The sequence below is a fragment of the Galleria mellonella genome, unplaced genomic scaffold, assembly GCF_026898425.1.
Source record: "Galleria mellonella isolate WM207_F2 unplaced genomic scaffold, CSIRO_AGI_GalMel_v1 utg1217, whole genome shotgun sequence".
In the NCBI taxonomy this organism is placed as follows: Eukaryota; Metazoa; Arthropoda; class Insecta; order Lepidoptera; family Pyralidae; genus Galleria; species Galleria mellonella.
In genome coordinates this window covers 1,103,538-1,120,634 of record NW_026441984.1, presented here as the reverse complement: position 1 = coordinate 1,120,634, position 17,097 = coordinate 1,103,538, and the positions used below count along the sequence as shown (strand labels likewise).

The following is a 17,097-nucleotide window of genomic DNA, read 5'->3' as shown; positions in this document are numbered from 1 at the left end:
TGGTTTTTTTATTGGTTCTGTTATCGATTATGATACAGCAGTTTAACACACTACCTTCGACAGTCGTGGATTTAATTCCCTTATAATACAAATATTTTTGTTTAAGAGTATGTTTGTTTGTATTGTCCTGAGTGTTTTTAATATATAATATTAATGTATTTAAAAAAATATTGTTTTTTTCTGTTTAAATTGGTAACAGATGGCGCTGTTTAAAAATGTTTTATAATATATTTTATAATTATTATCTTACTTTAATTAAATTAATTAAATATAAATTTACTTAATTTTTATATTAAATATCTATATATTTACACCTATATACTTTTTATTTTCTACATTTAAACTTTTAGATTTTCGTTTAACATTTTTAAATTTACAAAATTCTAAAACGGTTTTAGTGTCCCATAATTTCCTCTGACGCGCCCGGAGCGTTTTCAACCGAAAGTTTTAATGTTAATTCCCCATTTTCCCTGGATAACTAATTAATGACGAGATAAAACGACGTTATTTAATTATCCCTAAAACAAGTCTCTTTGTAAATTATTAAAATTCACAATAAAAATTTTTCGTGACGCGTCGTCATTTGAAATTGTTTTTACTTCATCAAATTGGTGTGTCGATGATTCAGCATACAGTTGTGGTATGACAATTTAATATAAAAATAAAACTGATTAAATTATTTATAAATGGCATCGTAATTAGGTCTATAATATTATAACTTTGGAGTAAATTTGTTTAAAAAATATTTTTTCCTCAGAACTGAAACAAAAATCCAAGTACATTTCAATTATCATATATAAAGTTTTCATTCATCATTTCATTGCTAACCCAAACTTTTTCTAACCCCAAATTTAACGTTTAAAAAATAAAATTTACTTTAAAAAAATTAGTACAAGACTTCTTTCGTTTAAAAAAAATCTTTAAGATGGTTTAACAATTGTCAAAGATAAATAAAATACTTATATAAATAGAATATTATAGAAACATAAGCAACCCCGGCCGTAGTTTCAACTAGGATGGTGACCACAATCCGTACTATACGAGGTCTGTCCGGAAAGTTCGTATAAAAGTGTTCTGGAATGCGAGAAAGAGGAGTGGGGAGGCCAGGTAAGCGCAGGACCCCTTCCTTATGTCCCTAACAATGCTTCAGTTCTGGTCTGACCGCCGTGCGGTGCGAACTGGCTTGTCACGCCATCTGTGAAGTTACCTCTTAACGAAACCCCGTCGGCATGGAGCCCGCTTCCGTTGAAGAGCAGCGCGTCGTAATCAAGTTTCTCTCGAAACTCGGCAAGAATGGCCGTGAAATTTTTGCCGATCTCAGAACAGTTTATGGGGATGATGCTGTGAAGGAACCAACCGTCCACAAGTGGCTAAAAAGATTCAGAGAGGGCCGAGAAAGAGTTCGATGTTCGGGGGATTGTCCATCAAGAATTCGTCCCTCCAGGCCAGACAGTTGATGGAAAATTCTACGTCGATGTGCTCAGACGCCTCAAAACTCGTGTGGCACGAGTTCGTCCAGAATTGGCGCGAGAGGGGCGTTGGATTCTTCACCACGACAATGCCCCTGCCCACACCTCTCTTGTTGTCCGTGAGTTTTTGAGTAAAAATTCCATTACGGTGACCGAACACCCCCCCTATTCGCCGGATTTGGCCCCGTGTGACTTCTTCTTGTTCCCAAAAACCAAATTGGTACTTCGGGGGCGGCATTTGGGGGACATAAATGAGATAAAAAAAGCTACGACGGGGCAGCTGAGAAACCTACAACCAGAGGACTTTCAAGGAGCCTTCTCACAGTGGAAACGGCGTTGGCACAAGTGCATTATGTCACAGGGGGAGTACTTTGAAGGGGATAAAATTGATTTACCTGAATAATTGTAAAATAAAATTTTTAAAAAACTTTTATACGTACTTTCCGGACAAACCTCGTATAGGATGGTAGCTACTTTTTACCGCGGTCCGAAGTTGAATATATATAATTTATTTATTTTATTTTTATTTATTCATTAGTACAAACATGTGTACATGGCGGACTTAATGCCATAGGGAAACCATAGGGAAGTGTCAGAATACTCGAATGCGGTACTAGTAATTATTGATATAAATACATACTAAAATTACATATATAAACGAATCAATATATATGAATAACAAATATACTTACACATACATGACATATACTATATTATACACGAAATTGAGAATAATATAAAGTACTTTCTGCTCGGATAAAGTAAAAAAGGTGAGCATTAACGCTTTTTTTTAAATAAATATATATATATATATATATATATATATATATATATATATATATATATATATATATATATATATATATATATATATATATATATATATATATTATATTATATTAAGAACGAATAACTTAAAACAGAAATCGTGTCTTTCCTCGGTCTAGAAAATATAGTACAAGTGGAACTGAGAGCAAGTCGTAAATCTAAGCTAGACAATAGCTTGTTACAGAGATCGGAATGGTTCTCCGACACACTTATAGATTATTTCCCGAACAAAAGTTCTTTCTACCGCTGCTGTCGTTAAAGTACTAACTTGACGTTGCCACCCCATTACATTCAGATAAGAAATGTACGGGGAAAAGTTACGATGGAGAACCACTAGTTATTTCCAACGGCTTTGCCCACATTAATCAATATATAAAATATTGTATATAACCTACTCGTATAGGAAGGAGAAGGATTGTTAGTAATGGAGATCTTCATTGCTAGCAATATATCGGTAAACGTTGGCGGAACACCAATAAGGAATAATAGGTAAATTACCCTGTCTTGATGTACCACGATGGTTTCGTTACTAGCATACCCTAACAGGTCGACATCCACGCGCCAGTGTATACCGATAGCGCAGGCGGGGTTACCATTATATTACTTTGGAATCAACTTCCAGCAGCAGTATTTCCGAACCGATACGACAACATAACCTTCAAGAAAAGAGCATATTCCTTTTTAAAAGGCCGGCAGCACACCTGCAATGCCGTAGGTGTTGTGTGTGACCATGGGCGGCGGTAGTCACTTACCATCAGGTGAGCCGCATGCTCGTTTGCCCCTGTGTCGTAAAAAAAACCATCCATTAAAATCCATTAAAAAATATATATATATATATATATATATATATATATATATATATATATATATATATATCTTACGTAATAGATTCACTTAAATCAATCATTGTAATTCAACAGCCCGCGTCAGATTTAATAAAATTACAGAAACAGTATCCGTTATAAAAAAAGACGCGAAGGTAACGCGAGACGGACGAGGTGCTAATGGCGTTGAAAGGTTCGAAGCTGCGCCTACGTTTTATCATGATTGATGGCAGAGTTCGAGGCTCGGGTAATTTCTCTTATACACACACAAGGTGCGTACTGATTGAAATAAAACTGGGCCGGTTTAGACATGCCATTTCTTAGAGAAGTCCTATCTCTAAAATTCAAGTTTCGATTCGATATCACAGCGACATAGCTGTAGCTACTGCCGTGTGGTTCCGCCATAGAATGGGCCACCACTTCCTTTCCCGTGGATGTCGTAAGAGACGACTAAGGAAAATTTATGGCCGAGGGACGGGCACCATTTTTTTATTTTCACCACCGTACAACCTGCCATAAACTAAAGTTTCATCCCATCCCTCTGAACGAGTGATGGTTTCCACTCAACCACTCTTTGAAATCAACTTCCAGCATCAGTATTTTCGAACCGATACATCATAACCTTCAAGAAAAGAGCATATTCCTTTTTAAAAGGCCGGCAGCGCACCTGCAATGCCGTAGGTGTTGTGGGTGATCATGGGCGGCGGTAGTCATTTACCATCAGGTGAGCCGCATGCTCGTTTGTTCTCTGTGTTGTAAAAAAACCAGCATTCCTCTCAAAACATCACCAGAAATCAAACTGCGGTTATCAACTCGCCTGCTGAGCTTGGCAAATACTGACAAAACTCTCTCTTTGGAGTGAGGCCTATCTTCAGCAGTAGACAGTAAATGCCTGATATTATCAGAGCTATAAGAATTTTATATCAGTTGAATTCTGAATAAAATGCAACTCTAAAATTCACTGCTTATTATTAATAGCCGCTAGAGTATAAAATGGGGGAATTTCTCTCCCGTCTACAGCTTTGAAGAGCCTCCTATTCGAATATAAATTACAGTTCCGTAAAAGGAAAATATACCTCGTAAATATGACTTGGCGTAGTTTATAGAACATTTTTAAGAAACTGAGTTAAAACTAACTATAAATAATACATGCTAAGAATACATTGAAGTTAATAAAAAATCTGTAAAAGTGTTTGAAAACTATAGACAGATACATAAACAAAATCTTTAAACTATTTATTACCTCTCTTAAAAACTTATAAGAATTGTAACAATTTTTATAATATTAAAAAATATCTTCCAAATGATTATATTAGCAAGTAAAATACTTAGTATGTCTCTGATTAAATTAAAAAAAAAATTTAGATACCTTTATTTAATTTTTGAAATCTTTATTATAAAAAAAAAAACAAAAAATAAATGAACAAACTTATTCAGACATGTCTGATTATTGTAGTAAAATTACGTTAGTTTAAGTGAAATGTATTTAAAAGCAAAAACGAAAATTGATTTAACATTCGAATAGAAGACAATATCGCACTCATAAAAAAACTAAATTGGCACAAATTTTTATATTTGTATATTCGTAAACTTTTTTTTAATATTACTCGTATTTATTATTGATTTAAAAAGGCAAACTGGGCAGTGAAAGCAATAATAAAACATGGAATAAAGAATTTTAAATTAGTAAATAAAACAGCAAATGCTCAATTAGTATTTAAATTAATCCTAGGACAGTATTAAACAATTAAATAAAGAATTTGTTTTATATTCACGATCATCATGGAGAATGTATTTAAAAAAATAAGACTATAACTAAAAGTGCATCATCATATCAGCATTGTCCAGTCAGTTTTGTCATCAGTTGGCATGCTTAGCAGGCGAATTGGCAACCGCAGTTAGGCTTTAGAGATGTTTATTGAGGGTCACTGCTGCCAACCCCTCGCTGTCCCTTATTCGCCTCTTACACCCATAATAAAGGAAGGGGTGGCCTATTCTATGCCGGGATCACATAGCCAATATAAAAAAATTAAAGTACATAAATTTAGCTAAATCCCAGTACTAAATTTAGGCATATAATATTTATTTCGCTCATATAGGTTCTTCACTAAATAGGTTCTTCTCACCTACTTATTAGTAATTTTAGGTTTTATAATAACGTCTTAAGGTTCCATATCGTTTATTAACTACATCAAGAGTTAGTAGGGCAGAAATATTGCAAACTCCTAGGTCATTGATTAGGTTGCAGGTACGGGAAACATGTTATTAGGCTTCACGTCATATCTGGGTCACGAGGTACCCGTTGGCAAGTAGAGGAGTTTAGAAGTACCTATGCTTCTTATAAAATATCTATATATATTTTGAGATAAGTTATACTCTTATTTGAGTGAAAAAAAAATTAATGAATAAATTAATAATGAATTTAAAAGGTACAGAGGAATAACAGTTTAGTCCTCAGGAATGGCAACGCATAGAGGGTACCATAAGTGAAACGGTAAACTCTGTTATGGCCATGGTACTACTCATGTCTGTAGGCGGTTACCACTTTCCATCAGGTGGGCCGTCAGATTGTTTGCCATTCTTAGTTGCATAAAAATACATTTACATAATGCTTTTGTAGGAATTTTATCAAAAACGGGTCAATAGTTTAGTTTTTAGATCCAAAATAACCGGTATTGTCACAAGTGAAGTCAATCTCTTTTATGGGTCATAATCTTTAATTATTAACTTATTATTAAAGTAACTAGAACATACAAAATTCAACATAAATTGAAACCTTTTGATTTTAAATCAAACGCTATCCAGATATCTGTCTGAAATGTAGATGAATCCAATTTACATGTTAATTGCATTTAAAGATTACCTACAGTGTTTCAATCGTGGATAGAATTAAACCGAACTAGAGATTTGCTTTAACTTGTGTAAAATGTACCCGAATCTAATGCTAATGAACTGTAGCATCCATTTATATTAATCTCTTACAGATCACTCCTTTAACTGTGGGTTTTAAAGAGCATTTAATATACCATGTATCACCGTGTGATCCCGGCATAGAATTAATTGCAAGGAAACTTAGTAAACTTAGGAAACTCAAGGATGGGCAGCAGCAGTCTTAAAACATCTTCAAACGTTTAACAGTGGTTGCCAAACGTGGCAACTACAGGCAAACTCTCAAAGGGTAGGTCTTTGTACAGCAACGGACAGTTAACAGCTTCTTGACGGGCAGAATCTCTATGTAGACAATTTCGTGTACCCAATTAAAATATTTCCAATCTAATGTATCTACGAAACAAAAAAAAAAATAAATCTATCAAATAACACATAAAGCTCATCGTTCACAGGTGTGTGTGTATTTGTAACGTTTGAATTCGCAAAATTTATTTTTAAACCCTAAATAATATCGAAGTATTTTTACAAATTGAAACACAACTGGATCATTGAAAGCTCTTAACAATGTTCCTCGTATTGTTACAGCATACCTGGACCCGTACATAGTGCCAGCCAGCCTCGACCAACTCCTGGTGTCGAGTGACGTGGTCGGCAACATCAGATTTAGCCACCCGACGCTCTACGTGTTCCCGGGAGGTCAAGGAGACGCTGCACTCTTCGGAATTAACGGATTCAACATGCTAGGTGAGTTTTTTAATCATTATCAAAAAATGAGAATTAGGATTCAGGACTTCCTGATCTTGGTGCCTGTTTTAATCTCAGTGTCCTGAAAGGATCATTATCTCCCCCAGAACCAATCTATTGGGTAATTTCAAAACATTGACGATACCACTTCATTTAGTAGGATAGTTTTGCGTTTGAATCTTGGGGATGCCAAGTTCTTCCTTTCTCATCGTGTCTCAGTCCTTTAAGCTTTGTGGTTTTTTCATTAGCTTACTGACCTTTTAGGTTATATCGCTCATTTTGATTCTTTCCTAGATTATCATTACTCATATTTTTGCCATCAATCAGGTGTGGTCCATACATCACCAGAAAAATAACTCATTACTGACTTTAGTGATAATCAATAATACCTTATTACTAGATTATAGAAGTAAGTGAGACAAAGGTGGATAGATATAGACAGAGATAGCGTTAATGGTGCTCAGAATATGAAACAAATTTAACTCATCAACTCTAACAATGATTGTCAATCAAAAGGGTCACAGAATTCAATCGATTTTGTCTCTAGACTGTGGGTAAAAATTGAAATTCGTATGCATAGTATAGTTTCTATTTTGTTACAAATAAAACAAGGCGATGTTGAATCTAGTCTTAGGGTATTGGCTGCGATTTTTGTCGAAACTCAATTTCTAGAATGCTCGGGGCGGCGTAAGATTTTTACGGATAGAAGTTTATTGGCTAGGGTCCAAATTGATCTAGTCGTTTTATTTAGCTTATGTATAGATTATTATATAACTTGATGATATAAGAAAATTGTCAAGTTAGACATGTACAAATCTCATTCGTCCATCAATAATACATACATGTATCATAATAAAAACATTTTCATTTGTTCTTGACAATATTTCTTTGTCAGATAATTATTCCTTTAAACTGAAAATTAGAGTCTCTTTTATAATTGATATTTATATCAATTAATATATAACAAAATATATATTTTAACTGTCTCTTTAAATATATACAAATAAGGTTATCTTGAAAAGATTGCTCTCAGCAATAAGACCGCCTTACTGTACTTATACAATTGTATCGTTATATTGATTAATTGTGTTGTTTTCCCCTATATTGTATAATGCAAATAAAGTATACTCATTCATTCATTCATTCAAATAATAAAACAATAGAAAAATCACAAAAATATAGCAAAATAATAAACAAAAAAAAAAAACGTAAACAAAATATGTAAATTATTGTAAGAAATTTATACCAAAAATTAATACTTTTAAATTTAAATGATTACCAACACTTGTCTTCCAAAACCAGAACTCTCATTAAAAATTTATAATTTTAATTATTGTAATTACTGAAAATAATTCAGGCGCCAGAGGGAGATTTTTTACAGAAGTCTCTCTGGGCACCTCTGTCCCATTCGTGTTTTTATCATGAAGCAGTTGTGTTTGCATGGCTGTGTTTCGGTTTGAAGGGTGGGATATGGCAGTGAATTTACAATGTACAAAGGAATAACACCTGAGTCCTCAGGATTGGCAACACATGGGGAGTATCATGGGCGAAACAGGATATCTCTGTTATGTCCATAGTACTGCTCATGTCTATAGGCGACGATTACCACTTTCCATCAGGTGAGCCGTCGGCTTGTTTGCTATTCTAAATTGCCTAAAAAAAGGCAGAATTACCATAACCGAAGTAATTATTAAGATGGAATGTATCAATCGAAACAATAAGGCGGTAAATTTGTAATTTTCGAGTCCCTTAATTCGGAGTGGCTTCATTCGATACCATTAATGGCATATTTTACGTTTAGGAAAAGGCTTTTAGTGTAAGAGCCATTACTGTAGGATGTCTTGGCAGCGCTCCAATTTTGAGTGATAGGTACTGTGAGACGAGCTCAGATTTCTAAGTCAAGGTTTCATTGGGTTTTCAACATAAAAAAGATTATTCGTAAGTACAGAAGTTTAGCTAAGTAAAATATTATATAGTATTACATACATACATTTTTTTTTTACCGTGTCGGTCCAAAGGAATGGGCCTGATGTAATGTAAGATCACATCACTAGTGTTTATGGGACATCACTAGAGGTGGACACTGATTGGTTAATTAATAATATTGTGTAAAAATGGCTGTCTTTTTTTATACAACTTAGAATGGCAAACAAGCTGACGACCCACCTGATGGAAAGTGATAACCGTCGCCTATAGACATGAGCAGTACCATGGACATAACTGAGTATACTGTTTCGCCCATGATACCCCTCATGCGTTGCCATTCCTGAGGACTCAGGTGTTATTCCTCTGTACCCAGTAAATTCACGCCATATCCCACCCTTCAAACCGAAACACAGCCATGCAAACACAACTGCTTCACGGTTGAAACACGAATGGGACAGAGGTACCCAAGCAATCGACTTTTGTACAAAGTCTCCCTCTGGTAAGAAGTCTGACTGACTGACTAACTGACTGGTGTCTGAGTAAGGAATAAAGGATCTGCAATAATTAAATAAACCATCTATTATTAAAAGACTATAAAAATATAATAGGATCACCCCTTCCTTTCCCGTGGGTGTCATAAGAGGCGACTAAGGGAACTTAAGGTCGAGGGATGGGCAGCAGCGTCCCTCTTAAAACATCTTCAAAGGCCTAACTGTGGTTACCAACACGCCTATCAAGCGTGGCAACTAATAGCTAAAACACCCCTTATGGGAAAGGCTTATGTCCAGCAGTGGACAGTTAACGCCTGAAATGAATACATACATACATATCTGTCACGCCTGTCTCCCATTAGGGTAGGCAGAAACAATAGAACGTCAAATGCTTCGATTCAAACAAGCCTCTTTCCCTTCCTTTACATTCATCAATCTTTTCATACACGCTCGCCGGTTACGGGTACTTTTAATTTGGCCCTTCTTCAGCACGTCGCCTATGTGATCGACATACGTCCGTTTAGGTCGGCACCTACCGATGTCTCCATTCATTCTTACTTGATAAATCTCTTACGTATTTCTTCTTTCATCCATCCTCTCGAAGTGGCCAAGTGTAAAGATGTTTAAAGATATAGATGTTACGATGTTTATTACTAAATTATGTTTCAATTATTTATATGAAATTTGAAATACACGTAGATATAGATAATAAATTTTAACATAAGATAACTAGACTTTACTCTAGCGTTTAATCCCGTGGATGTGAGCAAATTTCATAATAAGAACAAAGTTGGGAATATTTCTCTCGAAACTTCGCGAGACATAATCATAACCACGACTCTATAAGCTTGTAAGCGCCAACAAATTCCCGGATAAACAAAATGGGAGCGTGTAATCTCTGTCTATAACAATTTTGTGCAAATACAAAGAATAATAAAACTGTAATGTCTTAAAAATTTTCGAAGACAATTAATTCTAATGAAGATAAAAAGAAACGAAAAATATATATATATTCTACTATAACATTAGATTGTGCATTTTGTACAATTAGAGATTTTTATATCATTACAAATTAAATAGATATATATAATTAATAAAATATAAATAATAATATAATTAATAAGGCAAAAAAAAAATAAAAAAAAAGCAAAACAACGCTAGTTCATTCTGGATCAAATTAGAAATATGAGAGTAAACTATTTCGATTAAAAAACGCCCGAAAATAGAATAAATTGGTATGAGTATAGTATCGAGAGTATGTGAAATCATCTAATTTATTTTATTTATTTGAAGCAAACAGACAGCTAGAATAATTATAATTACACACTTAACTAATAATTTGACAGCCATTAAAGTTTGCACAAATTTAATACATAGAGAAGAGAAATACAAAATTAAACATAACTATGGAAAACTACAGCAACATTGTCAATAATAATGCTCAGATGTTAACAAAACCATCCTTTTTTTTTAGAATAACACATTATTTGAGAATAATACCTGTATAACTATACTAAGAGAATACTCGAATGCGGTACTACTAATTATTGATATACATACATACTAAAATTACATATATAAACGAATAAATATATATGAATAACAAATATACTTACACATGTGAAAGTGAGTCGCTAGCTCTTGACTAGTGAAGACACGTTATTGCTGATCTACGTAATTAAATTCGAAAAAATTATCTAAAGTTACTGTTTACATACCGGAGTTGTGTCATAGGTTGAGTAGTGAAACGACCACAAAAAATATAACAAACCAAATAACTTTTTGATCGAAATTTAACAAAATAAGATAAAACATTCCCGTGACTGGTGTACGTTGAATTGGCTGCAGTGATTATTGTTGGTGAGACAATATCAACAAAATTAAAAACTACCCACAGAAAAAAAAAAAAAAAAACAAAAAAAAAGAAACCTGACGCACAGTATACGATCGACAATTTCGTTTACGACCTGTAGAAATTGGTGGCGCAGTGAGGAGAGTTACGACTTGACTTTGAAAGGTGCATGTTTCAAACCTGTCTACTGGCTCTGTCTTTTTGTGGATTGTAAGATTTGTGTATGTTCAGTTCATAGTTCATTTCTGATAGATAAATTATTGGTGTGATATACATATATTTTAGAAATGTCCTCTAAAAATGGGTTGCAATGTGGGGCCTGCCTAAAGGATATAATAGACAAAAATTACATAAAATGTTGCATAGATTCTTGTAAAGTGCCGTTTCACCGTGACTTATGTATAGGACCATCCCCTCCAGATGACGTGCGTAAATGGGTGTGTCAAAAATGTCGTTGCAGTTTGAAAAAAGGAGGCGATAACACAGAGACACCGGTTAAGGCCTCCTCTGCGAGAGTGAATGTTACCATACGTAATAAAAATAAAGCTAGCACGTCCATCGAAAAATCACCAGAACTGGAGAATAGTAGTTTGGGATCTTTAATTGCTGAAATTCGTTTCTTGAGGCAAGATGTATCACAACTCACAGACAAAGTAACTGAAATATTTTCGGCACTCACCCAATGTTGTGAAAGGCTATCCGAAGTAGAAAATCATATGACGCGAACTGATCAACGTTTAAAATTATTAGAGGAGCGTGAGGCTGAAGTGGCATCATTGCAATGTCAGGTACACAGTTGTATATGAGAAGCAAAAGTTGACTTTTGCTTCTCATATACAAGTGCTTTCTAAACGTATACGAAAACTTATACACGTTATGAAGCTTCTGCGTAACGGCGCGAGCAAGAATGTTTTATTACTTGTATACAAAAGCATAGCTCAATCACTGTTGATGTACTGCATCACAGTGTGGGGCGGTGCATCAAAATCATATATGATTGCACTTGAAAGGGCACAAAGATCTGTCTTAAAAGTAATGTTTAGGAAACCAATTCGTTTTCCCACCTATCTTTTGTATCAGGAGGCTGCTGTTCTAACAGTGCGTCAACTTTATATACTTAAAGTAGTAATGATGCACCACAAATCTCCTCTCCTCCCGCAAAAACCTTCGGACCAGAGAAGGCGCAAAATAATCATCCCTCGCATTAATACTGCATTTGCAAAGCGCTTTAGTTATTATTCGTGCCCATTTATATATAAAAAACTTAATAATCTCTGCAAACTGGATGGTCTTAACAATGCGGAGGCTAAACATAGGATACAAGGATATTTACAAAATCTTGATTACGATACCACAGAATTAATATTATATACCATTTATTGATATTCGTATATAGTAGTGTATGTCTTTAGTATATTTAATTGTATGTATTTATTTATGTAATATTAGAGTATTTACATAATTTTCTGTTTTATGCGCATGTCTTCACGAAGCACTTCATTTTAACTTAGCTTAGTATTTTAATTTAATTTATATTTGTAAACCACCGTGTCTTGGTAATCTCATATGGACTCCCGCGATACAGGTCCTCCTAGTGCGGGGTCCAATGTACTCGCTGTTGTAATTTTTTTTGTATTTAATAAATAAATAAATAAATAAATAAATAAAATAAATAAATAACTATTAAAAAAAAAGACTGTCATGGTGAATTCATCTGAGATTCAATACGATAGTTTCTAGAGGGACCCACGGGGAGATCGACTTGACAGGATATATTGCTAGCAATGGGAGTGACAGTTCGCTATTTTTTTTTAGTATGTTTGTTCCGTTGTGGAACAGGCTAAGGTCGGAGACCATGCTGCCTAGTCTTCAATATGATAAATTGTCTGGAATACTATTTTTTTAATGTGAACAATACAGATTAGAGAGAATATGTCAAAAGTCTCAACCAACTATATCATCTATGGTAAACGTCAAAACAATTTAGAAGGCGGCAAATTTAAACATTACAACACTAACAATCCCCTTCCATTATTCTTTTATCGTTCCCTTCTTTTACATAATACATAGTTTCTTCTTTAAAACATGGCTTTTATTCTTTAGCATAACAGTAATATTTGGAGTAAGTAAATAAATTCGATGGTAGATATATTTTGAATGTTTGTTATAAATATTTACCAGGCAACATGGACACATTCAAATGTACACGTGTTATCGAATCAAAGCAAACAGTAGCTACATCGGGAACGTGTACGGGTCCAATTTATTTTTCAATTACGACTATGTACCTTTTTCCCATTAATCAAATGTTTACTGTCCTTTACGTGGGGTGACGGTCTTTTTGTACCCTTTTGTGATATGTATATATATTAGCTATGTCTATATTGATATTTTAATTTAATTGAATTCTAAAAAAACTGACTTCATTTCTGGTAAAACCTGTTAGTTTAATTTAAAAATTAAACTACTGAATTATTTTTTATAAAATTTCCATGAGACCAATTTACACTAATATTGTAAAAAGATAAGATTTGTATTTTTGTGTGTATGTTTGTAATGAATAAACTCAAAAACTACTTTGCCGATTTCAAAAATTCTTTCACCGTTAGAAAGCTACATTCATCCTGAGTAACATAGGCTATATTTATTGCTAGAAAAGATTAGGAATCCTTACTAAAACTTCAGTAATATAACTCAAGGTGTAAAAAAAATGTTAAAAAATATATTCCGTCGCGTGCGCTGCGGAAACTATTGGTGATAGAACAAAAGTATGTTCTACAATATTGAAGAAAATATCAATTACTACAAAAAACTTCGCGATACTATATGCCCAACTATTATCGTTATGTCACAATAACCACTTTTTAAAATGTCGTAAAAGTGTCCACCCGTGCGAAGCCGGGACGGGCCGCTTGTGTGTAATATATTATGTAATAATAAAGAATATATTTTCTTTTAAATAAGAAAGGAATTATCCAAATCGGTTTACAACTGACATAGTTCGTTACGAAATAACAAATACAATAATCGAGTTATTCCTCGGTATTATTAGGTATGAACGTGAAAATCATTATCCCACATTCCTTAGAAGTAAAAAGAGGTGAGCCAGTCCAATCCATAATATTATAATTAAAACGTGCCCATTGTGAACGACGATTCCATTAAACGACCTCTCACCGCATTTGCTCCAATAATTAAAAGCAATCAGCAATGTGCACATTTCAATTGTGTTTTGGTTTGAGTTCAAATTAATGGTGGCCTGTGTTTAACACATGATATAAAAGAGGAGAAATATAATGTTTTCAGTAGAGATAGGTAATAATAAGCAATATTTAAGATGTAAGAATAACTTTATGTCCTAAAATTTATCTATGGTACAATATGCAAGCTATGACCCCACACTAGGCCAAACCTGTCTTGTGGAAATCAAAGCAAGAAATTTAACAGTTATGGTGCAATAAAGACGGTTCATTTAATTATATAGTATTTAATGTAAGTTTGTGTGCATATGTGAGTGCATATTTTAGTTACAATATTTATATACCAGAGGGAGACTTTGTACAAAAGTCGATTGCTTGAGAACCTCTGTCCCATTCGTGTTTCTACCGCGAAGCAGTTGTGTTTTCATGGCTATATTTCGGTTTGAAGGGTGGGATATGGCAGTGAATTCACAGGGTACAGAGGAATAACACCTGAGTCCTCAGGAATGGCAACGCATGGGGGGTACCATGGACGAAACAGTACACTCTGTTATGTCCATGGTACTGCTCATGTCTATAGGCGACGGTTACCATTTTCCATCAGGTGGGCCGTCAGCTTGTTTGCCATTCTAAGTTGTATAAAAAATACTAGTCTTATAACAAATATGTTAAAAATCTGTTATCCAAAGAAATAATATTGGATAACAGACTTAATATAATCGAAAATAAATATCAGGCCATAATGGGCGATATCGAAATGTGTGATTTGACCTTTTTTCCACCATCAATGTTCAGAGGAAACCAATATATAGAAATCGGATCGGTATCCATATTACCCAAGCCTACTTTTCGGTTTTGTACATATCTGTATAGAATGAGTTAAAATAAAAACAGTATCAGAAGTATTGCAGTTTCTTGTGCTTTGATGTTTTTTTTTTATACAACTTAGAATGGCAAACAAGCTGACGGCCCACCAGATGGAAAGTAGTAACCGTCGTCTATAGACATGAGCAGTACCATGGACAAAACAGAGTATACTGTTTCGCCCATAATACCCCCCATGCGTTGCCATTCCTGAGGACTCAGATGTTATTCCTCTGTACCCAGTAAATTCACGCCATATCCCACCCTTCAAACCGAAACACAGCCATGCAAAAACAACTACTTCACGGTTGAAACACGAATGGGACAGAGGTACCCAAGCAATTGACTTTTGTACAAAGTATTTGTAAGTACCTTAATAAACATATAGATTATAAATATTTAGGATTTTCAGAATCATAAGAAATTCGTATCAAATTTTTATTCGACTGTGAACATTTAAAATATAGAATTTGTATGCTTATGCTATCATATCATAAAAAAAACAAAAAATTTATGATTTACAAGATCCTTTAAACAAGTCTATTTGAAAAATTGTTTCAATTCTATTCTAATCAATTTACTAACTACAGTATTGTTCAGATACCTTCTTTTCTAGTTGTTAATTTTTTTCATTAAACATTCACGGTTATTCAGAATAAACTAGCTTAAAAAATAGTATCGAAATCAATGTATTACTATGAGAATTATTCCGACGAAATTCCGATAAAGAAAAAAAATTATAATCCCTCTTTTTGGGTTAGAGATTTTTACAAATAAATGATTGATAGATTGGTTGGTTAGTTGATTGTTTGTTTGATTGATCGTTTGATTGATTGATTGATCGTTTACTTGCTTGATTGATTGATTATGCTAACAATCAAGTTCCCGATATTAAACATACGATTCTTTACCAATTCCAGTGGACGGTGGATTCTCCCGCAAGGCGTGCTGGTGGGATTTCGCGCGTCACTTGGACCGCCTCGACGCGGTCCTCTTCACCAGGCTCAACAACTGCTCAGTGTCAGGCATGGCCGCAGTCCTGCGCAGGAAGGCCTCGGCTAATGTCTACCCGCAGATTGGACATTTCTTCTGTAATCTAGAGGTAATTAATAAGTTTTTACGAGCCCTTATCTGCGAATACTTCGAAATGATCTTTACGTCAGGCATAAAATTGCTCTATCATCAGGCGTTAAACTGGTCAGCGTCAAATATAGACACAATATTGTTTGTATAGAAGGGCCTCTTTTAGTACCTTTATTTCTTTCTTTTGTTTTATTTCTTTATTTTGATTTATATATTTATATCATCATTATATCACCCATTAACTCTCGACTGTTGAACATAAGCTTCCCCCTTGGGGTGTTTTGCCAGTAATTACCACACTTGACAGGCGAATTGGCAACAGCAGTTAGGCTTGGTTTTGTTTGAAGAGTGACGCTGCTGCCCATTTTTTGACCATTAAGTTCCCTTTGTAATATAGATGTACCTAGTTAGTTTTTACTATTTATTTGAGTCTTGCTATTTCAATAATGATTTTTTTCTATCTAGCAAACCAACTGTTCAATATATGGTATGATCAAAGTGTTACGTCTTATTCAAAAACCTATCAACTACTTTAGCAAATTTTAAGGACAATACTGGAATGGTAACTTCCTTTGCGCCACCGCTATCATAACGGGGTCCCAATATAAATGAGGGATAAGTGAGGATGAAGTTAGGTCAGTTGGCCTATCATGACGTAACCAATAGGATAGGGGATGGAAAGGGATTGTTAGTAATGGGGTTTAACTGCCCCATTGCTAGCAATACGCTCTATCAGATCGACCTCCACGTGGTTATCATTGAAAACCATCGTGGTTAATTCTAGTGCAATTCGTCATGATGGGCTAGCTGACCTGCTTTCATCGTCACCTGTCATCCCTCACTGATGTCCCGACAGTGTATAACGCGTATATAGCGTAGGTGCAAAAATCAATATAGTCTCCAGAAAGAACGCATGGAGGTCCATTT

At 34.4% G+C, this 17,097-nt stretch overlaps 1 protein-coding gene across 1 annotated transcript in view; it reads left to right on the top strand.

Annotated features, from left to right (window-relative positions):
* LOC113516493 (microtubule-associated protein futsch) overlaps nucleotides 1-17,097 on the top strand; it is a 219,588-nt gene that overhangs the window by 162,117 nt on the left and 40,374 nt on the right. The window contains 2 exon segments of the mRNA XM_052899915.1: nucleotides 6,596-6,754; nucleotides 16,008-16,189. Coding sequence (XP_052755875.1) covers nucleotides 6,596-6,754; nucleotides 16,008-16,189 — 341 coding nt within the window.